This window comes from Labrus bergylta, chromosome 6, assembly GCF_963930695.1.
Source record: "Labrus bergylta chromosome 6, fLabBer1.1, whole genome shotgun sequence".
NCBI classification, from domain to species: domain Eukaryota; kingdom Metazoa; phylum Chordata; class Actinopteri; order Labriformes; family Labridae; genus Labrus; species Labrus bergylta.
The window spans coordinates 25,206,750-25,233,503 of NC_089200.1; the positions used below are offsets into that span (position 1 = coordinate 25,206,750).

Here is a 26,754-nt window from a genome sequence, read left to right on the forward strand (position 1 = left end):
CTGCATTGACAAGAAGTGGCATACCTGAGGGGTTTAACTGAATAGGTGGAATAAAAGATGTGGTGTGGGGGTTTGAAGAGGTGGGGCTGGATTTAGATTTATGTATAATTCCATATAATGGTTGCTAATGTATTTTACTAGCCCCCTTTTAAAGGTCATTGAAGGATGCACTACCGTGCTTATTCAAGCTGGGTCTTCTTTGTGTTATTTAGTTATTGATACTTCTGGCAAGATTGTATTCCTAACGTGAATTGCTCAGATCAGGAAACACAGCAGCAACACAACACCAGTAGGACTGTTTTTCGTGGAAAAATATTTCCCAACTAGGGAAATAAAGTTAATCGCATGGCAGCATGGCTGAAAACTCCCCGTCAACACCACCCTAACCCTTTGTAAACATTTTCACAAATGTGACAAACCACATTTATATGTTGCTTTTTATATATTTTGCTCTTCTCATGGATCTAAAAATAATTAAACTGATGTGTTTGAATCAGATTTCTTTGACACAAATAAGAATCTCAAAGAAAAGAGATTTCATTCTACAGTTCAATAATGCAGTGTTAAATGCTTTGCTTGTTGCTCTGCCCTTAAGCTCTTATAAATAATGTGCTGTTTGTGTAACACATGACCCTTTCTCATAATTATGCTACTGTAGGTTCTATTTGGGGGCTGGATCGTAGATTCATAGATGTCTCTCTCCAGAATGAGTCTGTCCGTGTTATATTTAGCCAATCTGCACTTTAAGTGGTTCTACTGAGTAATTACTCTAGTTTTATTGCAGCGAATTATTAGAGCTATAGGCCTGTTGGTTTTCCATGTGCAACGAAGAAATATGCAATGTTATCTACTCTGGCAGAAAGTGCTCCAGTGGTCGAAAGATTTTTCCATGTGACTAAAAGAGATCGAGAAGAGAACGAGTCTTAAAACAGTTCTGTCCTCAGTGTCCTTTCTGTAGTGACAAAAGGAAAAGTCAAACTTCCTCCACTGACCCATCCATTTTTTGTCTCTCTCTGTTTAGTGCTCTAATTTTGTCTGCAGCTAAACTCGAAACAACCAACGACTTGTTTGAGATGCATGAAAAGAAAAAAATGTAACCGACGTCTCCTCTGTTCTTTGTCTCCTTCTGCAGGGTTCCTGAGTACAGGGGACCAGGCGGCTAAAGGGAATTATGGATTGTTGGACCTGATCCAGGCTCTGCGTTGGACCAGCGAGAACATCGCAGCCTTCGGCGGCGACCCGTTACGTATCACTGTGTTCGGCTCAGGCGCCGGAGGTTCCTGTGTAAACCTGCTCACTCTGTCTCACTACTCTGAGGGCAACCGCTGGAGCAACTCCACCAAAGGTAAAATACAAAAAAAAAAAAACATTTCTCCTGGGATATCAACCCCCAGAACACTCAGAATATGGAGACATGTTTTTTTTTATTTTTTTTTATCGAATCAGTGCAAAAAAAAAAAAAAGGAATCAACCTTTGCTTCAAAACACTACACCATGACAGAGGCTACTAAACCTTTCAGCTCCACTAAACTTAAGATCATGTAAGGGCTACTGTACCCTGTGTGTTGCACTGAGCTTCAGGGAGCGCTCACACTAGGCCCAGTTGCCTTGTACTGTGCTGAAACACGATTGTCCCCCTACCAACATTCTCCCGCTGCCCTGCACTCAAAACTGCTCCAGGACTAACCCAGGCCTGAGCACGGTTACTTCTTGTTCATAAAGTCATAATACAACATGCATGGCTTTCCATGATCATAAAGAGTGTTTGGTTTACAAGATTGGAGGACTCAAATAAACAAAAAGGACGCACATCAGAGTCCGCGTCCGCATATCACAGATCAACATAGATACGATGCTACTTTACTGACTTTGTGGCTTATTTGAGTCATTTAAGTCGCATACAGCCAGAACAATCAGGATTTCTCAATAATGGAGGCAGGAAACGACTTACATCCACGTTGTGTACCCATGTTTGTATTCGTGCATGAGCAACTGTACCGTGCCGAAGGAGCACACCTCTTCCAAGTGTAGCGTGCTTGACCACGGTTTGGAGCACTCACACTAGTCACATGGACTGGACTTTGAGGGTGAAGTGTGCTTAGGCATCTTACCCATAACCTAGTATTAGTGTGCCCTAAGGACCATACTAAAATGTATATCTTTGAAAAATTGAATATAAAAGTTTTCTAACTTCTTAAACAGCTCGGCGTTGTAGATTATAGCATTTGCCTAGAGATATTTATACAAATTTAGTTTCTAGTTATTTTAATTATTTTAAATTTACTTATTTATGGAGAACTCAGAAGGGTTAGCAATGTGACCTGCCAGGTTAACGTCTTATCACCAAATGGAATAATCTGTTAGTGCTAACACGAGTAAACTCACTTCAGAGGGCTTTTACTGAAGGCTGACCAATGTTTGCCGTGTGACCTCTGACTGCAGTCATTTTTCAGACTGTATTCATTGTGGGAGCACAATTTAGCATTATTGACTTTATAAGTGATGATATAAAACAAAAAAATTACATTGTTACTAGAATTGAATCTTTCTTTTGCTCTAAATATGCATCTTGGACAGTGCTGGTTGAAGTCATAATTCTCCAGAGGGGTGATTCTGGGGTCTGTTTTGGTCCCAGGCAAAAATGTGTTCATCCCCGTTGTTTCTTATATACAGTATGTTGTTATATAATGTGGACACACACGCTGCTCTGCTAGCTACAATGACGAATGTTAGACGTCAAAGAACAAACGTCATAATTTCATGCTAGCAGAAGTTACATTATTAATGTGTCTCTCCCCCATACTTAGGGCTAGACCAGCAGCTTTCAGTCATACCCTTAAAAATGTCATCATCACTCTCTGCTCCTCTTAGTTCTGTTTCTGATCGTTTCACTTCATTTTCGTTCTGTGACCTTCATTGATAAACTTGGGCTTTCAAAGGAATAATGCATGCAATGCTTAGCAGGGCTACGAGAGTTGAGTGCTGTCAATGGGGTCCCGTTAGGGAAGTTTCCTACTGTCATTGCATACTTTGCACATTTTGAGCCACTGCTGTGATTTGTCAGCACTCAGAGCAGAGGAATAGAGAGGAAGCAATTTTTACCTGCTTGCTTCGTTGTCATTTAGTCACGACCTGCAGACTGTTGTGGGTGAGCACCAAACCACTACTCAATGACTGACAAGAAGAAATGTCTCAAAACACGGCCAAGAAAAGAACATCCCAAAATACAGATGACTCTATGTAGCTGCAGCGTCTGGAGTGATCGTTGAATTGATTTGTGTACCCTGTTTTGGGTGTAAACACTCTTCAGTATGCCCTTTGTATATTGTAAAAAGTACATCATATAAATTGTCATGTGTTCAGGGACTTTTTCTGTACCAGCACTGCGAGCAGGGGGTTAGGAAAAACACTTTTTTTGTTATCGCTGTGGTATCGAAAACAGATTGTTTGATTTTTACTGGTATCGAATTATGACAACCCTATCAGAGACTGATGATCAGTGTAGTTGGTAAACAGTTTATATATCCAGGTTGGACTAATAATAATTGTGCCAGTTTTGTCTTTAGATGGTGGGACTTCAACTCGTATACATTTCACTTTCTTTAATATCTTCAGCCTGCTTCTCATCTAATGTCTTATTTTTTCCAGTAGCTGCATGTATATTTGTTTTGTGCTTGTGTATGTATATATGTTTGTTGATTTCTATGACACTAGAAAGACTTCCCAGGGCATAGTGTATTGTTTCTTTCCTTCCTCCTTGACCCTTTGCTGTTTTGATTCTCCAGGCCTGTTCCAGAGGGCGATCGCCCAGAGTGGCACCGCTCTGTCCAGCTGGGCTGTCAGTTTTCAACCAGCCAAGTATGCCCGGATGCTGGCCCGTAAGGTCGGCTGTAACCTTGAAGACACTGTAGAGCTTGTGGCGTGCCTTCAGAGAAAACCTTACAAAGAGCTGGTGGATCAGGACATACAGCCAGCCCGCTACCACATCGCCTTTGGGCCGGTTATTGATGGGGATGTTATACCGGATGACCCTCAGATTCTTATGGAGCAAGGTATCATTTCAACCTTTTTTTAAAAGGAATTTTCCTTCAATGTGTATTCTCTGAATTTCTTCCCTAAACAATCATCTGTACCATTTTTTAAGGTGAGTTCCTCAACTATGACATCATGCTAGGAGTAAACCAAGGGGAGGGCCTTAAGTTTGTGGAGCTCATTGTGGACAATGAAAACGGCGTCCAGGCAAACGACTTTGACTATGCCGTGTCCAGCTTTGTGGATGACCTCTATGGCTACCCAGAAGGCAAAGACATCCTCAGAGAGACGATCAAGTTCATGTACACAGATTGGGCGGACAGGCACAACCCGGAGACCCGTAGGAAGACACTCCTGGCACTTTTTACTGATCACCAGTGGGTGGCGCCGGCTGTTGCAACAGCTGACCTGCACTCCAGCTTTGGGTCACCAACATACTTTTATGCCTTCTATCACCACTGCCAAACAGAACAGGTAGGTCTCTGTCTATGATAGTGTGACTGTACATCCTATGTACCCAATCTGGCTTCTGAAATACAAAGATGGTGTGATTGTGTGGAGTGGTTTTGTAATACTGAGTGTCACTTAAATCATTTTTCTTCATGTTCTGTCCCCGTACAATCCTGAAGTCAAACATAAAGCTTAAATATATTTGACTTATTGAGAGTGAAGAAGCATGTTTATGCATCATTCCATGCCTTTCCAGTGACTTGGATGCAATTGCAACAGCATTAAGCTAGCGTTTTATCGAACTGGAACTCACCATTTGGCTTTAAATTACAAAATAAAATTGAGTTTGTTATCATCCCTAAAATCTGAAACGACCAATTACAGAACAACAGAGTTTTTGTTTTCTTGGTTTTTGTATCTGGTTCTGAAGAAAACTGAATTTCTTTGAGCCCTGAAGGGAGACTGGTTTACCAAACCAAGAGATACAGATTTACCAGGGAACACAAGAAAGTCTGGTTTTATTTTATTACACTTTTTAACTCAAGTGTTTGCAGCCAAAGTTGTTCCGCTTCCCAACGCTTTTATTCTATTTTTTTAAATGTATATTTTACAGTTTGTAGACAAATTGTGCAGTCCAGAAAGAGGGACTAGTGAGTGAATCTCTGCAGTTCCTTTGGCATATTTTTCACACGTCAGGCTTCAGCTACATGCACTTTCAACATTTTGTTTAAAATTCAATTCAAAGCGGCTCTGTTCCATCCCTGTATTTTTCATCTTGTCTGGCCCTGGTATAAACTGAATAATCAGCCACATCTGGTTAGCAACATCGTATAAAAAAAACCATACTTCATTTCCATTCTCCTCTTTCAGAAATGTTGAAGTTTCCTGGCGTCTTTGATGTGTCTTTGTGTGTCACAATAACCATTGTACTGGATGTCTGCTGCACTAATAATGCCTTTCAGTGTCCTGTATCTGTTGCATAAATGAAATAACACTGATCTGATTCGATTCATCTGTTGCTCATTAGGTTCCACCGTGGGCGGATGCAGCACACGGAGATGAGATCCCTTATGTGTTTGGCCTTCCCATGATTGGACCAACAGAGCTGTTTCCCTGCAACTTCTCCAAGAATGACGTCATGCTCAGCGCTGTGGTCATGACCTACTGGACTAACTTTGCCAAGACAGGGTATGATGACATTACAAACACAGAACCCAAAAGAGAACGCAACTCAGGTCCTATGTGCTCATGTGAAGGGCTGAGACAAAACTATGACAGAGCATGTCAGTGGTAAATGGACATGGGCTTTTACAGCGCTTTTCTAGTCTTCTGAATATTGAAACACTGCAGGTCACCCACTGATGGCAGAGTATGCTATGCAAAGTGTCACTCAGTTTGAACTAATCCCATTAAGACACATTCACATGACACAACAGCGGGAGGAAGTTGGGGTTCAGTGTTTTGCCAAAGGTCACATTGAAATGTGACTGCAACAGATATTATTATATTAATACTTATTACAGATAAGTATGTCCACAGAAAATACTTCAGTCAGTGAGGATTTTGCATTTCAGCATTGGATTCATTTCTCAAAACCAGAGGTTGACGCTTGAATTAAAGTCACAAAACAAACTTAAAGACGCCAAAAGCAAACAAAGACGTCAAAGTAAATGTCAAAGAAGCTTCTTTTCATTAGGTGGATACAAATTATTTAAATTCAAGCACAGCCATAAAAAAGAAGATTACAAGTAGGGAAAGGTGTGAATTTGGTGAATCTGCTTTAGAAGATGAAAATTGATTAATGAAATTTCAAAATTAGAGCTTATTTTGGGATATCTGATTAAAATTAAGCATATGCATAATATCCAAACTGTGTCCATTATCTATGGATCAATCTAATTTGCAAACTTTATTATTATGCAGAACATACATCAATAGAAAGTGAGCCAAAGGGTCACTTCAACAGTCTTGGTCGGCGTCATCACATGTAATCAGCATCACAAGCCCATGAGCTAATTGACGATTTCATTGTCACTGTGTTTCCACAATATTAACCTACATTTGATGATCAGGAGAAGTGAATTGTGCTATCCTGTTTAATGGACTGTGCAGTGTAATTGGTATTCTGCACAGACACTCTCGACATATCTTCAAATACATTCTTAATTAATGGACGTAGCCTGAAGAGTGACATTCTCGATGGGATGAAATTTAAATCCTTTTTTCCCTCCCTCATTCCCACGTTGCCTTTCAGCATATAGTCACAGCGGTAATTGTTTTTTGAGAGCGTAATGGGGGGACATTGGCTTTTTTTTCCGTGCGATGCCCAGTAGCCCTGAGGGGAACAGAAAGGCTCTAATTATCTACTATATAACCCCAAATTGACGTGGAATGCCGGGTACCTGGGAGATTTATGCCACCAATTTCAATGGTTAAGCGTGATCCTGATGGGGTCTGGCTGGCTCCACATGCCGCTCTTCAGACAATGGGGCGCTCAGTGGGTCTGAATGGGCTTCCATAGCTCAAATGGCTGGCTCTGTTCAGCCCAGATTAAGTGTAAGTGGGCCTATTTAGCGCAGTATCCCATGTGAAATGTGCACTGAAAGCTACTCTGTTCTGCATATGGGGTGAGTTCACATAGGGGCGCTGACCTGCATTCACTATACAGTGCATTCATATGTTTCCATGTATTATCTCCTATGCTTTACCAAATGTAGAAGGCACACAAAACAACCTTATTAAGATTTTTTTGGGACTTATGAAGCATATACTTTATGTAAATTATCAGCATGGTTGGACTCATTTCTACAGAAGAATATATCCCGTGGTTTGAAGCATATAAGTGTTTGAATTATATATAAATGAGTCACTCCCAGTGAGACATGCAGCATCATGCATAATGAGGAAAAATAAAGTGTGAGACTGATTTTTTTAGCATGAGAAACTTCAAATTAGCGAAACTTCTAATGATATTAGCTTTCTTAAGACCTTTCGATTTAATCAGAATCTTTAGAAAACCAATCATCCGTGAGCAATAATACCGATTTTGACCTTTTTTTGATTTTTATCAGGTGTGATATCTCAGAAACTCTTGATTAATATTTGATGAAACCTCGGGGCTTCATCTAGACACTGCATACCTCTGTGTTCATAATTACAGTGATTAGCCGGAGGGAGTTGCTACACTTAGGTCAAAATTAAAATTCTAATAAACGAGACTGTCATGTCTCGGGGGTGCATTTTTTTCTTTAGTTAAACTTTAGTTCTTTCTAACCACAAAGTAAATATCCACAGATCTGTAAACTATTACTTATTTGCCAGGAGAGGATTGCATAAAATATGGAAGGCACAATGTGTGTACTGTTGCATGGTTTTATCCAAGATTTATTTGAATCAATAACGTTTCCTCCTTTGCTCTTTTTCCAGGGACCCCAACCAGCCGGTCCCCCAGGACACCAAGTTCATCCACACCAAGCCCAATCGCTTTGAGGAAGTGGCCTGGACTCGCTACAACCAGAAAGACCAGCTTTACCTGCACATTGGCCTGAAGCCGCGGGTCAAAGAGCACTACCGAGCCAACAAGGTAAAGTTAGATGTGACTGAGTAAAGTGTATTTCTTGGTCTGTTTAAAGAGGACATATTATCCCCCTTTTCAAACAGTCCCCTGTGGTCTAAATGAAACATCTGTGCTGAGCTTTGGTCAAAATATAACATGAATCAAGCACCAGAGGAGGTTTGTGACCCTGTATCTCTCAGCTCTCTCCCAGCTCTCTCAGAACGCTCTGTTTTGCTGTGTGTGTCTCTTTAAATGCAATGAGGGTTTCCCGGTAAACATCCCTCCTTCACTAGCAATAATAAAAATGGTAGACCTGTGCAAAAGTTTTCCTCTATGCTGGGGGGAAGGGTATTTTACCACAATCCCACTGTGATGTCACATGTAGTGCAAATCATAAACGGAGCATTTTTCTCTGTGTTCCCTGTTTTCAAAGGACTGGATGGGTTTATTTCACATTTTGTGGGTCGGTAGACACTCAGGTTTACTAAATAAACACTGTAAAAGTGTACTTTTCAAAATATGTCCCCTTTAAAACCTTTAGAACAGAATACCGACAGATGCCAGAGGCTTTGAATGGAACGAACCTTGCCGTTGCCAACCAGGATTGTGTTTTTGAAAGGTTTCCTAGGATTATAAAGCCAGGTAGCATGCGAACCTAAAATTAAACTGCAAAAATGTACCTGTACTTGGACAGGAATTTATTTTTGAACAGAGAAACTCCTGAACCATCAGATCATGTTTCCTTTTCAATATCTACTGGAAATCAGTAGTCACGTTGCTTTCCATTATAATTATGTAACCACATTAAAATAGACAAGTGTTAGAGTTATGTAATGATTGCACTATTTGTTATTACCACTGACAGTAACAACATTGCCCTAAGATATGAATTCAGTCACTGCAGATCAGGAAATCATGAGGGTACTGGTCATGGTTTTTGGAGGGAATAAGTTTATATAGTGAGTCTTACTAAAAAAAATCTTTGGTCTTTATGTGTTTTTGTTTGTTTTTAAGCTTTTTTTTTATCTGTATTTTAATTACAGTAGTATGTAGTTTGCCACTGCAATGCCCTCCCTTCTCCCCTCACCTCTTGTCACTTATACTACACACCCAGCTCCTGATCTGTGTTGCTTACAGTATAGCTGGATGAACATTTTAGGTATAAATATTCCAAGTTGTGGAATTGATTAAATTCTTATCTTCATGCAATGTCACACACACGCTGGTATGCTCTTCTCAACGCAGTTCTATATGGTGTCTCTTAAATTTCTCCTACTTCATATTCCCTGTCCTCAGGTCAACTTGTGGTTGGAGCTGGTTCCTCATCTGCACAGCCTCAACGAGGTCACCCAGCTCATCCCCACCACCACCAAGGTTGGTACTAAATCACCTACACCTCATCCCGCTTCTTATTTAACCACCTGGGTGGATTGCTCCATAGCAAAGTCGGTACCAAAGCAATAAGCTACATAATGAGGAGGGAGAAATTCACAGCTGCTCATATCATGGACAGAAATGTGAGTTTATTTGCATCAGCTGTACTATAAGGAAGCAGCAGGGATTCCATACTGCGATCTAGGCGATATCAATGAATTTATTTTATATCTAACTCAATTTAAATGTCCATTGCAGGAAAAATAGAAACGTGCACACCTTGGTGAAAGCATGGCTTTTCAACTTAATGCCCAAACTGGTCTAATGAATTAGTTTGTCTTAACAAGCTCACGTTGTAGTCGTGCACAAATGTATGATTTCCTCACACTTTATATCCTTGACCATAGTCAAAACTTTGAAATCAAACATACACTGACCATTGTGCTTTCTGTCTACAGATCCCTCCTCCAGAGGCTACCAACCGCACCCCAAAGACCAAGGTTCTGGTGACCAAGCGACCCAACCCGACTCCGTTCCCCACCGAGACACAGGACAGCCACAATCAGCCACATCTGGTGGACCAGCGGGACTACTCCACTGAGCTGTCCGTGACCATCGCCGTAGGAGCCTCCCTGCTCTTCCTCAACATCCTGGCCTTTGCCGCACTTTACTACAAAAAGGACAAGCGCCGGCATGATGTCCACAGGCGCTGCAGCCCACAGCGGAGCGCTGCCAACGACCTGGCTCACACTCAGGAGGAGGAGATCATGTCCCTGCAGATGAAGCAGCACTCAGACCTGGACCGGGACTGCAGGGGGGTGGGCGACTCCCTGCACGCGCACGACATGGTGCTGAGGACTGCCTGCCCACCGGACTACACTCTGGCCATGAGGCGCTCGCCAGATGACATCCCGCTCATGACGCCGAACACCATAACCATGATCCCCAGCACCATGGGGGGGCTGACCTCGCTCCATTCTTTCAACACCTTCCCCGGCAGCGGGCAGAATAACACCCTTCCCCACCCGCACCCACACTCACACTCCACCACCCGGGTATAGCCCAGTGGATACACCCACGCAGGCAGGACTCTGACGGCTGAGGCAAAATCTAACGCCACTGCTACAGCAGAGACTTACGGCCGACAAGTTGACAAACGCAGGTGTATCAGGAGCTGAAAGTCAGCCTGGAGTTGCCAGACACCCATGGAATAACGCTGGGATTGTTTGACACCCTGTTCATACCTGAGGGAATATAGTCATCGGATTACTTGGGGTTTGGACATGAGGAAAAAAAAAAGAAGAATTATGTTTTTTGTAGAAAAATAAATGACAAGAAGAAAAAAGTACAAACACGCAGTGGAAGAAAAATAACCTTACAAGCTTAGACAAGGAGGAGGATGTTTTTTTGTATTATTATTTCTGTTCTGATATTGCAGCAAAACAAGGTACAGTAAACTACTTTTTCTTTCTAGCGACAGATATGGCCTTCGGGATCCTTTGACAAATGACTGCTTGACGGTGTTATCTGGAAGCAGAACAGAGCATCAGACACGCCTCGGAGGGGAGAAGAGGGGAGCACTTTGTAAAAGAAAGAAAACATATTGTTTTCCTTTGGCATCGCGCTGCAGATTACTCTGTTCGTGGGGCACAGAGTAGATGCGGCGCAAACCAATTTAGGCATGTGTTAACTTCATAAATGGAGGCTATGTAAGATACAGCAAAAACAATAGATGAATAGCGCAAAGGAAGGACTGAGAACTTCCAAGAAACCCTGTATGCACAATGGAACCATTTCGAGGAAAAAAAAAATGTCAAAGATACTTTTCATCCATTTATTTTTGAGGATTGGGAACAGTTTTATTGTATAGAACCTATTTACATATCTAGATCTGTACACTAAGCACCAAGGCTGTTTAAGCCCTCTTCTCTTGGGGGGGACATCTATACTGCAAACCTGCCAGCAGGACTGAACCAGTGGGAAGGTGGGATCCACCCACTGGCTTTCTGGCAGTTCCAACTACAACACAGAGAGCTGGGGGACAAAGGATAATTGGATATTTTAGCACGATGCGCATGACAATTTATCTGCTTGATGGCTGCTCTGCTGATTATGTCATTATTAAGAATAATTTTCACCTTCTCCCTCGCATTGGAGCAATTTCCGAAGGATTTCCTGATTGGATTACAGGAATAATACACCTCACAGGACCATGGAAAATGAAGTTCCAGGTTGTGGATGTTGTGGAGCTGGAGTATGGGGCAGGCCGGGGAAGGGAAGGGCTGGGGATTTTTTTGCATAACATAATATAGCTTGAGTGGAGCTGGGCTTATAAGGACTAGTTTTGTACTCTGTGTGTTGGTACTATTTTTTAATAGTGGGTAAATCACATTACACTTTATCAATCAAACTCATTGTACCTTCAGTTAAGATCAGTGTTCTTTGCTATTCTACCTATTGGACCACTTTACCGTATAGAAGTTATTACCTGCACTGTTTATTCCATCACCCATTTCTTTTTTTTTTTTTTTTGAAAACTGGAAGGTATGATGATTGACCGCCTGAGTGGTCGAACACAAGGTGGAAGAGTGAATCTCTGGGCTTTTCATTTCCTTTATCAAGCCAGGTCATGTAGGTTCTCTAAACATGAATGCCTGTGTGTGAATAATACAAGTCAAAGGCCCAGCACAGACAGATCGCAACGGGTGGAAGTCTGTGGAAATGGAAACAGAACGTTAGACAAGATGCAGAGCTAAGGTCAGGGTGGGTTGATTCCTATGTACACTTTCCTTGATTTCATTTTAAGTCAAGGCTGAACCCTTCTGGAGGCACATTAAAGGAAGAAAAAAGGGCCTCTTAAAGCAGCTGAGACCAACTTCTTTACCTCACTTGAAAGAGCTACTTCTTTTATCCTTTCAACCCTCATCTTTTTTTCCACAAAAGATTCTCTGCTGTCTCATCTTTTATACCGAGCTCAGCGAGCTGACAGGTGGGGCTGTTTAGCAAAAGCGTTTTCCCCCTCGCATCCCAAACTCCTTCAGTTTGCAGTCTTCTGCTAGCCTGGTTGCCATTGCTCACATCTCTTAGGTCAGTGAAGCTCCCGCAGCTAACAGTGTTAGCCACAAGAGCAGGAATATGTCATACAGAAGCGCAGGCGGCAGTCAGATTGAGTCGCTTAAGAGTCATGGGGGGTAAAGTGGTGATCTTCAAAACAGACGGAGAGTGGAATACCCTGGACAGCAAGCCTATTGTGCTCAGATATAAGATCTGTATACAGGCACTGAAATGCTGCTTGGTAAGCTGAAACACTTGTCTCCCTGTTTTCCCCTCACTAAAGTGTCGATGTGTGGAGGCCTCTGCTGTGAGAATACATCCTGCCCCTTTTGGATTGCTCACAGGCTCTGTGCAGTCATTCAAAATAATGAGCGCAGACTACTGTTACCCCATATAACACCGCAGCAGACGAGCTGGTTGGGGGGAGGGATACAATCTAGTCCGTCTTTGGGAGTGTTGCCTTTTTGGGATAAGATTTAAATTGAATAAACTAATTACATCTGTTGGCACCAGATTGTTTCTCTGGGTGAAATGAACCGCAAGGGCTTGATCTGGGATTTGAACAAAGGAAAGATTCCAAGGCTATTATCACACATCATCCTCATGGGCCAGAGACTTTTTAATTCCCTATTCCTTAAAAAACAAAACAAGCTAACAACATGAAGAAATGTGAATTTCAGAATCAGGGAAAAATCAGTCCTGTAGGTCTGTCGGCACTGCACCAGATTTCTACTCCCAACACCCAGTTTGCTCTTTTCTGACATGTCGACACACAAACACATACATGTAACTGAAGCCATGTGTGCTTTGTAATTAGGCCTGAGTACTCTAAGTGTTTTGATATCGTCTCAAGATATGCTAAAAACTGATGGCCTATATTTGGACCGGTGCTTTATTTGACCGATCTAATAAATACATGCCCTTGTTTTTTTGGCCCAAGCTGGTGGCTGAAACAAATTTCACAATATGTTGAGTTGAGTCTTATAAGAAAATAAAATTCTGATCTTGGGTATTTCTCAAACCACCCCCTACACTCGCTCCCTGCACACTTCCAGTCCATTTGCATGCTCGCGTGGAGGGTCCGCCACCTTTGAGTGCCATCCAAAACCGTACATCAAAGTTCTGTGTTATCACATGCAAAAACTATAATGCTTTTAAATGAGATACAAATAATAATATCATACAGATATAAATATCAAAAAGTTAACATCATAATCAGGATCTAAGCAACATTTTTTACTCTTGAAAAGAGTATGCATGTTTATTTTACTCCACTCCCTCCACCTTAACAAACCTTCATTCAGCTGCGGGGGTGACATCAGACGGAGTTCACTCCTTGCTGGAGTGTGAGTGTGGAGGAAGTGGTTTGAGAAAGGGCAGTTGTCATGGTAGCCTACTGACAGTATATGTTAAGGACAATTTGACAACTGCAAAATATGTCTTCAATGCAAGACAATATTCTACAGAGACGACAGAATATTCATCTAATTTTTGCCAAATCATGACTCAGATTTGAGGAATAAAGCATCATCTTAAACGCATCCGATCATCCAAAAACCATCATAACAAAACGTGAAGCTTATAATCGTTATTTGCTACAGGAAGTTATCTGAGGAAAAAAGATTATTTGTGATCAACCTGCCCAACTGAGGCACTGCTCCAAGAGAAATGGCATGAGCATAGCAAGGCGTAACCATTGAATTAAACCTGTAATTGCATTGATGGGTAAATAGTCAAGCAGTTGCAGGGCCATGCTAAGTCGCTGACAGCTAGGCTGAATGCTAATTAAAAACGTGCCCTGCGTTCAATTATCTGATTGATGATAGGTGATAAAAACAAGACAACTGTAGCGTTAGGAAAAGGGAGAGGAGTGCTGGTAAGCACCTGACATATTAGAAATTAAATATGGAAATTGCAAGAAGCTTTATGCATGGTGACAAATGCTTACAATGTTTAGCATGTGTGGTGACTACAGAGTCATAATATGCACATACAGAACACAGTGTTCTGCTGGATCGCTCGAGTATGTAAAACTAGATGGACGGTCTTAAAACAGGTATCAGACTTGTGATTCTGCAATGACTCATGAATGAAGAATTATATAAGCAAGGGAAGGCATCCAATTGCTTCATCATGCCTGGAGAAGTCTGGTTTCCAAAGCTAATTATAACAGTTTGAAGAAGAGAAGAGAGAAAAGCTGCAAATTTTGATAATAAAATCACCAGATGATCTTTACAGCCCTGCGAGAACTGCTAGCTGTGCCGATTAAGAAAGCTTCAATCACTGCTGAAAACTTAAATAAAGCAGCCAAACAAAGAGAAATAGAGTTAGGAGATTAAATGTTGAGCTAGCTGCACAAATTGAGAAACTGCTACAGTAGATCTTAGCATGACTGATGGAAAAGCTAGCTAGCAGCTGCCTGCACTGGTAAATAAGAAGATGTTGAACAATGTTTCTATTGCACTCTTTCAGAACAGGAAAAATAATGTTGAAAACAATTCAATGACCACTGAAAGAGGACCCACCACTTTTAATGAGAGTGAAGAGTTTGCTGCCCCTGGCCACCCAGAGACAGTCTGCCAGATGATGAATGGCATTAGCAGGCTACCATCAGTCATAGCACCATGCCCCACTCACAGAGGGAAAGACACTTCATACTACAGGATGTCTTTGCAGTATATTTGAGACTTTCAACAGCCCCTAAAAAAGCGACAACATAATCCATTGAAATTTTTTCTCAGTAATATTGGATGCACATTTGCATTCTTCTAATCTGAAAAACTGAGACTTGTTCAACAAAATAATTGCTCAGCAGCACCAAAGTCACCCACAAGAAACCTTTAAAGGCAGGGTTGGTAATTTTTGAAAACTAGCATGATTTTGAAAGTAGCATTCCCTCAGTGCTCCGTCTGGACCCACCCCCTCCCCTCTGTGCTCCCTCAAAAGCCACGCCCCTCACTTATATGCACGAGCGCCGTTGCTCCAGAAGCGGACTTCAGCTCATCGCTTGCAATTTGTAGAAACTACATCGTCTCATTGGTTCATCAGATTGGTACCTCATGGAAGACATTGGTCGAAGTTTTTACAGGCTTACAACTGCTACAGATGAAGGATTTCTTCTTTCCTTTTTCAGAGCACGAGTTATTAATTTCTGTCAGGATCTAAAGACAATATAGAACATAAGTGTTTCTGGAGAAAATTACCAACCCTGTCTTTAAAGTTGCCTTTCTTAGTTCCTATGAAAACAATCGACTCACGCTCAATTACAACACGTGTTGTTGAATTACAATGTGACATATTTGATGGCTGGGATTTAATAGACGAGGGCATACAACAGCTTTTAAAGAAAAAAAAAATAAAAGAAATTGGAAAATTAAATTTTACCCATTGTTCATATATTGAAACATATTTTTCACCCTCTATGGATTATATTAAATTCAACATTATTGTTTCACTCTTAAGTGTAATATCCCAGAATTCAGCTCATACAACATTAGTAAAAAAAAAGTTAATTCCTCCCAAATATTCTGAGACAGAAAAGGAAATGTCAACATATGCTTCTAAACTTGTGTGTGTGGGCCACTTTAAAAGAAGTCTCTAATGCGTGACTCAAAAGTGTGTCATCATTTCCAACTGGAGCTTCAAACAGGAAGGATTTGAAAGTCAATGTCGTTCAGTGTTAAGTGTTTCCCCACGACTTCATTTGTCACTATAGAAAAATGGCATTACCCTTCATGATGTCATAAACTGTAAACCTCCACACCTAAAGCTGCTTTGCTTAAATTCTTTAACAAGCTGACTTTAAAGGCCGACTCACACACCTACATTTTGACAGAGAAAACATTAGGCTTTTAAAAGAAGGACTGATAACTATAAAACATAACTGGAGAGTTAAACGAGCGTATAAAATATAAAAAGAAGCTCAAATTTAATTGCAGTTTTTATGTTGTTCATATGCTTTGGCGGTTTTTACAGGGAACATTATCACTTTTTCTTTCACTGAAGGTCACAAGACCACTTAAACATTCAAAAACACACTCTGTAAAAGATCTTTTTTTCAACCAAAGTCTCTGGTCCATGACTGAAATAATGTTAAGACTATGATAGGTCAACATTTCTGCAAGACTTTGCAGGTGTATGAAGAGCATAAGATTGGTGTACCGCTGAGCATGGAGTGTTTCAATGAGCGTTTGGTGAAATACGCTCATCTCTAAAGGTAGAGTCAGTAGCATTGTCAGTTGCAGGTTGTAAACACTATATTCAAGCTGCGGGCCCCCTACCACCTGGGCTCATTGCCCCTAGAAGCGCACACTCACTGTAGAACATAGTGTGTCCGTTAACGGCTTGTCGCTACCGAATGCTAGCACAAGCTACCTGCCGGTGTTTGGCAACTTTTTGTCCAACCAGAAAGCAGGCCAACTCCTCGCCCGCGGGTAAAAGCCAACAGAAGGTTGACCCCCATTTTGGAACGCACTGCATCTTTGACGCTACGTCCATGTTAGTCATATTTACCAGTTTGACGCCACGTCTCCAATCGCTGAATTGTATCTACTCTTAAACTCACCTGAGCACTGTCATTGGCTGGGGGAAACACACCAGTACCACTCATAAAGGTACCGTGTCAACTCTTTAGTCTTTATTAATTTTTTGGGGGGAAAAAGCTACTGACTCTACCTTTAAGATAGACTACTTCATAGTTGTAGACCTCAAAAAACATGCCTTTCATAAATATATGACAGCCCTTCTTGAGTGTTTTAAAGTTCATTCATGTACTGATATTTATCTAGTGACAATAACTGAGGCTTGTACACATGTTATCCAACAGTGTTTCTTCAGTCTGCCTACTTTCTGTTTGATGAGTTTTTAATGTCACCTGGCTTGTCCTGATAATGACTTGAATTTGGGTTTTCGGTTCAAGTGCAACAGCACTCATTTTAAAATACCAGTGTAAGGCAGATGTAAGATAAAAACAGGGTGAGGATGCCCCAGAGTGCAAAGTGACTCCCACCCAATGTCAAACTGTGTGTCAATCTTTCAAAAGGCGGAATCTCGGACCCTATCCAGGTAGCATTTCTTCTGTCGTTTCTGTTGAACTCCAACACCAGTAAGTTCAAACGAGCCAGTCTGGCGGGGTGAGTTTCGAATCCACACAAGTTTGGGACCGAAGACACTTAAGAAACCCTGTTCTAGGGGGACGCTTCACTTTTGTTCCAGTGTAAACCTGCCCTGACGGTGGTCTGCTGTCGGCCTGTGCCGCTTTGTACAGGACGGACAGGGAGGGGAGGGAACGAGCACTGCGAATGAATGTAACGCAACGTGCCATTTTCTAACCTCAAAAATCACAGCAGAGACGACGACGACAACGACAAAACCAAACCCTCAGATTCATCCTGGGAGGTTTTTTTGCTAGCAGTCTTAACGGTGGATTTGTTCTTTGAATGCCATGTGAAACAAGGGGGGAGGGGGGGGGGGGATACTATGTGAGCTGGTCTGGCATTTGTAATGTAGATTATTTGTCACTTGTCTTTCTTTCTGGTTAAATAGTAATTACTCTTCTGGAGCACAATAAATGATTTTAATATGCTGATATGTTTTTTTCCCCTCTCTTTCTCTTGCGTCTTCATTTGTTATTTTCTGTGGCTGTTCATGCAAAGTGACTAATTCAATTGGTGAAGCATACATCAACTCTCACTCACAAGTAATTACTCTGGCAATTTATTTGTGTCTGGATTAAATTTGTTTTCAAGGACTGAAGGCTGAACAAGCTTTGTCATCATCTGCATGCACATTAGGGACTAAAGGCTGATGCCTGTAGACACTCGGGTTTCATGAAGCCTACGCATCATATAGGAACAGAAACAGGGGGAGCAGGTTTTACATCTGTCACACAGTCTCAACGCAATGGGCTGAATCAGCTGATGAGAAACATATAGAACCGTTTCATCCTTTTAAATCTTTCATATGTTAATCCTTTTCTTTCTCAGAGTAATTCAATGCAATGCGTATTAAATGCACTTGGTATTGTTTGCTATACTTTGCTAAAGAGTACGTATGGAATCCATGTAGCCTATGAATTGTGGTACGTGTATACTCTGTTATATGACGTGTTATATCTACTCTAACATGCGTTGCAGCTCTTTCACTATACAGCCTCTAACTTGGTTATCAGTCTTCTTCAGATTGGACGGTGGCCCTGAGAGCTCAATCCTCGACGGCATGTAAATATTCATATACACAATGTAAGCCGAATGAAGACAATTATTCATCCATTTGACTTGTTCACAGCAGCCAAAGAAGGAAAAGCTGCAGAGTGAGAAAACACAAACAAAAGGAGGAAAAGCTGAAAGTAGCAAACAAAGAAAAACTACAGTAATTATTTGAAAAAATAGCATTTGACTCCCAACATTAAGATTGCATGATTCTGGTATTGTTTTTTTGCAACAAGAATGTATGTGTTTTTTTGTTTGTTATTGAGTGAGGGTGGTTTCACATTCTGGACCCAATCCTGGATCCGAGTCCACTAGACCCCAACGTCCGGTTCATTTGATCAGTGTAAACACAAATGTACTTGGGTACCATGCCCGAGTCCGTTTGAAGGGGTTAATCTCGGGCACGATTCATATGTACTCGAGTGAGGTCCATGGGAGATATGAACGCAACCGTGCTCAAGCAAGGAAGTGGACCACTATTCTAAACGGCTCCTGTCGCTTCAAAAACCAAAGTATCCACACAGCCTGACCTTTTAGCTGCACAGTAGGAAGAGATACGCTGGTGTCACAGAAATAACATAAAACATCCACAGCTAGCAGGATGGACTCAGCATGTGAGTGGTTGCCATGGTTGCTTCTTCTTTCAGCTTTTTAGCTTTTAAGCTTTCCAACTATGTGCATACGGCCCCCTGCTGTATCTGACTGTGTACATACGCAAGTATACTCGGGCACAGAACGAAGTGAATGTGCCCGAGTGAATGTGAATGTTAACAAGAGGGGGAGGAGCAACCATGCTCTGACACGGTACAAAACAATCGTGTCTGATGTGAAAACGCCCTTATACACAACTCTTGTGACCCATTGTGCAGTTTTGTGTCTTCTTTATGAATTTTTGCATTTCTACTTTTCAGTGTGTGTTTTCTCGATTCAGAGTACCATCTGAAACAAGATCCTCAAGTAAGCTCTGCCATGATCACTGCTGTAATCAGATATTTTATTTTTATTTTGGGGAGAGTGGGGAATGACATGCGGGAAAGGAGCCACAGGTGGGATTTGAGCCTGGGCCGCCCGCCTGGAGGAGCAAGGCCTCCATGCATGGGGCGTGCGCACTAACCCCAATGCTTTAATCTAACATGAACATCCACCGCTGTATATACGGACAGAAGATCTGCTCTCGATGATCAGCAGTCATAAACATTTGGTCCATTTGCGAGAAGCCACTGATGAAGAGTGTGCTAAGCCGTAAGTGGCTTCATATCTTTACGATCGAATGCTGAAAATGACTCCAAAAGTAGCCCATGTAGGGCGGCTAACATTATGTAATGCATTCATATTTCTGGATTCAATTCAGAGCCTCACAGCTGTGCTTTGTACCAGCAGTAAATGATGAACGCAGTTTTGGCAGAGACCAGAATATTTCTCATTTACCTTATATAACTGACTAACCTTAGATTAGTTAGGTCAGTTTCAGCCCTCTCACTGCACTCATCTCTGATTATTTTTTCCATTTCAGCAGTTCAAATGATTCTGACTGCTGCCTCCCTCATGTGAAAACAACACACCAAATATAGTCGGCAGTTTGAGGAGTGTGGGTATGCGTCTGTGTCAGGATAAGTGTAGATGTGAGCGACACAGCTGAACAAATTATTGTCATTTGGCCATTAGAAATGTCAACTCTTAAACTGGCTTTCTTTTTTTTAAAACAAAGGGACAGGCAAAACATTTCTGCATTTTAAAATACAACTCATCATCCTATGGAGGTTTTTGGTTTTCATGCATTTGAAGAAATGTGCGTAAAGGAGACATGTCCGACTCTTTTTTTGCAGTAGCTTTTTTTGTATAAACTGTCGTTACTCAAGGGTTTATTCATCAATAAGAGCACTTTTTACCTTAAGATTTGAATATGCAAACAGTTAACTCCTCTGCTTGAACAACAGTAGCTAAAAATAATCTTTTATGCCACTTGCTCCAGGGATTTTATGTCTATGTTGTCTGAATTTCCTGGGGCTGTTGCCTTACAGAGAGGAGGTTCCTGGGTCATCGGACACGAGTCTCTCTGTGTTGAGTTTGCATCTTCTCCCTGTGCATGTCTGGGTTCTCCTGCTTCCTCCCACAGTCCAAAGACATGCTCTTAAGGTCAATTGGTGACTCTAAATTGCCCGTAGGTGTGAATGTGTGGCCGCTTGTCTGTCTCGATATGTCAACCCTGTGATTGATTGGTGAACAGGCTAGGGTGTAACCCCGCATCTCGCCCATTGGCAGCTGATATCGGCTCCATCCCCCCGCCACCCTGAACAGGAAAAGGGGTATAGATAAGGGCTGGATGGATGAATATCCTGGTCAGCATAGTAGTATTTACTGAAGTCCACAAAAGTTTGTCTTGTGTGCACAACATAAAAAATTGTACCCACATTCGAATTAAACACAAGGTACTTGTGCTTCAATGAAAGGACAAGCGCTCAATGAAGACACCCCTCATTCCAATTATTCCCTTATACCTGACTGATGAGTTACATAACCTATCCTATGGCCTTTACCACTGCAACCAAAACAGCATGACTACCTTCAACAGACCGAGGCTGTTTTGATGCAAGCTCCAGGTGACGATGCTGATACTACCAACCCCCCACATGGCCCCTTCTGGCTCCTACAACTCAGAAGTATAGGCTGATATTCTGCAAGATCCAGGATATCGCCGGTGTTGTCACAATATAATACGTTGTGCACAGTTTATAGAAATGTTTACTTTTTGGAGACTTCATGGGCTCCATTAAAACAAGCAAAAAACTTGAGTCTATAACCCAGGAATGTGTGATGATAATATTTCACATGTATAAAAAGAATGCTCCAAGATCAAATATTAATGCTTTGCAAGCTCTGCAAACTATTTCCTGGCTGTTATTAAAACTCATAATACAGGAACAGAAATGGACACTGTGACTTTATTTCCCATTCAGAAGCGCCATTAACAGCTGAAATGCTCAGTTCAGTGTGTTTGGCACCCACATTCAGAATTAGTCGCTTCTCTGTAACAACATCCATGTATACCTTTAAAACTTTAAGCAGCAGAAAAAAAGGAGCACCCTCAAATAGGAACAAATCTTCAGGTGCAAGACCGCAAAAAGACAAAGTCAGCACACTCAATGTCCATAAATGTATTGAAGGCTTTGTGCTGAAACGTGTCCCTGTTGATCTGTATGCTGCTGCTCTACCCAGATTATAAAAGGTCCTTTTCAACAAGTTCAAATAAGTCTCAGAGCTCCTCAAAACATGTCTGTGAAGTTTCCTGTTCTATATCCACTCTGATCCTGTATTTGATCATGTCTATAAACCCCTCTATTTCAGCCCTGATCAGAACAGGCTGTTTCTGTGTCTGTAGCTTTAAATGTAAATGAGCTGTGTCTGACCACGCCCCCTCTCTGGAATGGGACGTGCTTTGGGCCTTCTCACACCCTGACTTAGTGTTTACATTAGAAAGGTGGACTCAGTGGACAGAACAAACACCAAGCTGTGGGAGTGTCACCCACCTGGGGGAGGGGTTGCTGCCCTTTGTGATGTCATAAAGGGAAAATCTCCAAACGGCCTGTTTGAGCACACATTTTCTGACAAGTGGAGCAGGCAAAAGACAGAGTGGACTTTTCTCATAACTTTGTAGACAGACTAGAGACACATTAATGTGAGAAAACTTTATGTAATATGTGACCTTTACAGGACAATAAGGTGTGTCATATAATGATACTGTAAAAGATAAGATTATAAATACATATGGAGAATGTATCAAGGGGGAAGATAAGCAACTCTGCTTGTCCCCCCCCCCCCCCCCCCACACACACACACACACTACCTTTTTATCAAATATCTCAAAATCTCCAAGTGATGTTTGAAATGACTAAGGCCATGTTGCAGTGTGACTGGTTGTCATTGCCTCCAACGACATTTGTGTTCCCTTTCTTCCAAATATATACTTTTATTCTGTTAACCAATGTTTCCTCCTTTTGCAACAAACAGGATGTTGATGCAGTGAGCAGTGCTTGATTTTCTTCTTCTTCCTGCATGTTGCTGACTTTAGTCTTTTAGTCGAGAGATGCAGGATGTGAGCTGTTCAGATTCAGAGCAGTGTGCTCTGTGCTGCTCCTCCTCCCACAGACTTCAGGGTCTGTTTGTGTGCCGTCAGGGTTGCAATGCTTCATTATACTGTGTTTCCTCTGATCTTAACTACCACACCCAGGAAAGCACTTTATCGCTCCATGTAAACATGCACACGCACACGCACAAAGACCCTCGAAAAAACTAAAAAACAAATTGTATTTTTGTTTTAGTGGTAATTGGAAATCAATCAGAATTCATCCTCCTTGGAAGACGGTGACATTTTCCCGCTCTTTGCCTATGATTAGAAGCAAATTATGCCAGAGACTGACTGACATTTGGAGAGCAGGCGGCTGTTTGGAGTGGATTGCAAAGGATCAACAGAGTTGTGTTTATGCTCTCTGCCACTACTGCTGCTGCTCTGTGTGTTTGTGTGTGTGTGTGTGTGTGTGTGTGTGTGTGTGTGTGTGTGTGTGTGTGTGTGTGTGTGTGTGTGTGTGTGTGTGTGTGTGTGTGTGTGTGTGTGTGTGTGTGCGTGCGTGTGTGTGTGTGTGTGTGTGTGTGTACATGAATGTATTTGTCTGACCAAGGGCACACACTGCTGTGGGCTGTTGGAATAGCTTGATAAGGGAGGCTTATTTACCATAATAATGCATCTCATCTCTGCACATCAAACACTCCTGCCTGGTCTGATAACCCGCTCTTTAATTTGGCACAACTGTTTGATCTAGCTGTGCTGCCACTGTCCCTGGGCCATTGTCGCGAGCAGTACAACAGTTGGGTAATTGCTGTGTGCTTTAGCAGCGTTTCACAAATAGAACCGTTTACGTAACTCTGGTGCACCTATAGCGCAGGGCTGACAGTGATGTGTGACATTTCCTCTTACATAATTAACACCTTTATCTATACATCTGTTTCAGTAAATCTGGAGAGAAAAAAAGGAGCATTCATAAAAGGCTTGTTTAGGTGGCAGATGACTTTAGATACCCTTTTGTCACAACTGTTGGCTTTCTGATGTTAAGCTAGATTAAGCTAGATGTTAAGACTAATCATTTACCTGCATGAAATGTTAGAGGACACTTTAGCTCCTATAGGTGATTTAAGAAGCTTCACACAAGATATCAAAACAAAATGACACTTTGACATTTAAAAAGTTATTCAAACCAGCAACAAAACCCAAAAAGGAAAAACAATTTAAGATACAAAGAGAAAAAATGTAAGAAAGAAATACAGGAAAAAAGAAAGGAAAGAATAGAATACAGAGTAAGGAAGGAAGGAAAGAATGAAATAAAGAAGGAAGGAAGGAAGGAAGGAGGGAAGGAAGAAAGAAAGAAAGAAAGAAAGAAAGAAATAATTCAAGGAAGGAAGGAAAGAATGAAATAAAGAGTATGTAAGGAAAGAAAGTAATAATTTAAGGAAGGAAATAAATAAATAAAGAGGAAGGAAGGAAATGAATAAATAATATAAGGAAGGAAGGAAAGAAATGAAATAAAGAGTTAACAAGGAAAGAAAGAAATAACTGAAAGAAGGAAGGATATAAAAAATATGGTTAAAGTCACAGTGCAGTGTTGTAATGAAAATATTAATTAAAAGCATATATTATTTAAAATGTTTCAATAAAAAGGCTGCTGTAAAGAAACAAGTCTTCAGCCTTGATGTGAAAGAAAGGAGAGTTTTGTTCTTTATAAGGAGCATAAAAGCTGAACGCTGCCTCTCCGTATAGTTTCTAACTCTGGGGACAGAGAGCAGACCTGTCCCAGGGTTCCCACTGTAGCAGAAGGTCACTTGTGTATTTTGTCCCTAAACCAGTGATATCCAACTTAGTGACAGGATGCAGTTATCCAGACTTTGTGTTTACACTTACCATGTGCTTTCTTTACGATATTGTACGGCTGTTTTTATGAGGTACACCTCCTCCCATAAACATTGGGCTGTCTACATTAGCTAGTTAATTGTGGTTAAGGTTTGAGATTAATGCATTACATTTGTTTTAAAATTGTGATTATGTATTTATTACTTTGTCCCTTAAGGCGCACAGTGGATAGACATCACGGCGTACCATCAGAGAGTACTCTCAAAATAAAAGCCTAACAATTCACATTTTGAAATATGAAAAAAGGGAATTTCAAAGATGTGCTTAAAAAATGTGATTATTTATTTTAATCACTAAATTCATTAAAATAAATATTCAAGTGCAAATTCTGAAGATATATAGCATTTTAAACCCCTGTCCCTACTTTCTCCTTTCAAAACAAAAGCCTAAATACAACATAATGGAATACAAACATGAAATAAAAATTTTGACTCATCACAATTAACTATTGAATTTTTGCAACAAATCGTCACTGAACAATTTAATTGTGGGACATCCTTAAAATTAACATTTATGTGCAAAATTCTTTGAATCCCCTATTACCCCCTGAATTGATGACATATACTTCAAACTTTTTCCTGCCTTAAGGCAACTCTAGATCCACTCTGTTCTATATCTGCTAAGAAAAAAAAACACAGATTTATAGGTTGTGTAAAATAGGCCTACAGTGAAGTAAATACTGGGCAGCTGTTTTGCAGACTTATTTGTGGACCTGCTGCAACTCAAACAAAAAAATAACCCACAAAAGAAATTACCGCAAATTAATTGAAGGGTCAACTTTCTCCCCATAGATTAAAACAATGAAATGAGTCACTGAAATTCCCCTGCCACTTATTAGGTATCTAAAATATGCTGTGAGGCAGATGAGTCACACTTTCCCCCCTTTAACAAGAAGTTTTAATCACTCTTCTGTTCTGTCCCTGACAACACACACACACACACACACACACACACACACACACACACACACACACACACACACACACACACACACACACACACACACACACACACACACACACACACACACACACACACACACAGCGAGAGCTTTGTTCATCGTCTGTGCTCGCTTTAATTGGGATGTGCTGCATTTGTGCGTCATTTGTTTGAGTCGGTCCACTGCATGAGACCCCCGCAGGTAAGGCAATTATAAGCAGCGCACAGTTTCTCTTTCTTGTTCAAGGCTCGGCTTCTTCTCAAAGAGAGAGAGAGAGAGAGAGAGAGAGAAAAAAAACACACACAATGGACTTGATCGGAGCTGTGTTTACAAGTTTAATGATCAAACACTTCGGGATAACAAACATCTGTTCGGTGTGTTTGAGGAACTGACGATGAGAAAATTGAGTCCCAGCTCAGACAACATCATTGATCCTATTTTGGGTTCACACGAACGCGGGTAAAAAAGATGAAATGTGACGGATGCTATTTCAGATGTTAATAGATGCAAATACAAGTTTGAAAAAATAAATATTACACATCGATCTTTCGTCGTATAGTCCTCGTCTGTGAACGACTGCTTACTCAGCGCTATTATCACATTTCCTTTTACTCATCATATCTGATCATAATGGCGTGCAAACACAAACCCATATTGCCTGAGTTGCAAGTGATTCGCTGTCAACACAAGTGCATGAAGCATTTGTCTTGTTTCATCCTATGTCTACAAGCGATCAGTCTGCTGTGATTGAACCAAACAAATTAAATGGGAGAGGATCTGACGCTGCTCCCAGCCTGTCCGTCTGAATCTCGTTGAGCTTAATGAGATCTGGCAGTCAGCCTCTTCCTGTTGTTTTCTTCGCAAGTGAAGAAAGTTGGGGAGTGTCGATAGTGAAGCTAATTCAACAAATGTGACAGCTATTCGCTCTCTGCGCTCACAACAGTGTGCTGTTTGAAGGCTGTGTGGTACGTACAGATATGAATGATCCATCAACACCTGGAGTAATGCAAGGAGGCAGCAGTTTGGGGGTCTTTGTTGCATTTCATGAGGAATCTTGAAAAAGTCTTCAGATCAGAAACATCACAGTGTATTTTTTTTATTTTTTATCTTGGGTTTCAGAAAAACTCAAGTCAGCAATGTGTGAAAATAACATTGCTTGCTTTTACCCATCTATAATCCT

General features: G+C 41.2%; 1 protein-coding gene across 1 annotated transcript; it reads left to right on the forward strand.

Annotated features, from left to right (window-relative positions):
• The first annotated feature begins 1,077 nt into the window (after positions 1-1,077).
• LOC109998728 (neuroligin-1-like) lies at positions 1,078-18,053 on the forward strand. The gene is made up of 7 exons (XM_020653598.2): positions 1,078-1,345; positions 3,786-4,052; positions 4,145-4,506; positions 5,510-5,670; positions 7,909-8,065; positions 9,335-9,412; positions 9,871-18,053. Exons 1-7 carry the CDS (start codon positions 1,078-1,080, stop codon positions 10,471-10,473), a joined length of 1,896 nt encoding a protein of 631 aa, XP_020509254.2. The 3' UTR covers positions 10,474-18,053.
• Positions 18,054-26,754: the final 8,701 nt, after the last annotated feature.

Excerpts from the sequence above, each read along its gene's own strand:
- LOC109998728 (XM_020653598.2), top strand. The coding sequence starts at position 1,078 with ATGAAAAGAAAAAAATGTAACCGACGTCTCCTCTGTTCTTTGTCTCCT. Across the intron at positions 5,671-7,908 it reads ACTAACTTTGCCAAGACAGG|GGACCCCAACCAGCCGGTCC; the intron begins GTATGATGACAT and ends CTCTTTTTCCAG. Across the intron at positions 9,413-9,870 it reads TCATCCCCACCACCACCAAG|ATCCCTCCTCCAGAGGCTAC; the intron begins GTTGGTACTAAA and ends TTCTGTCTACAG.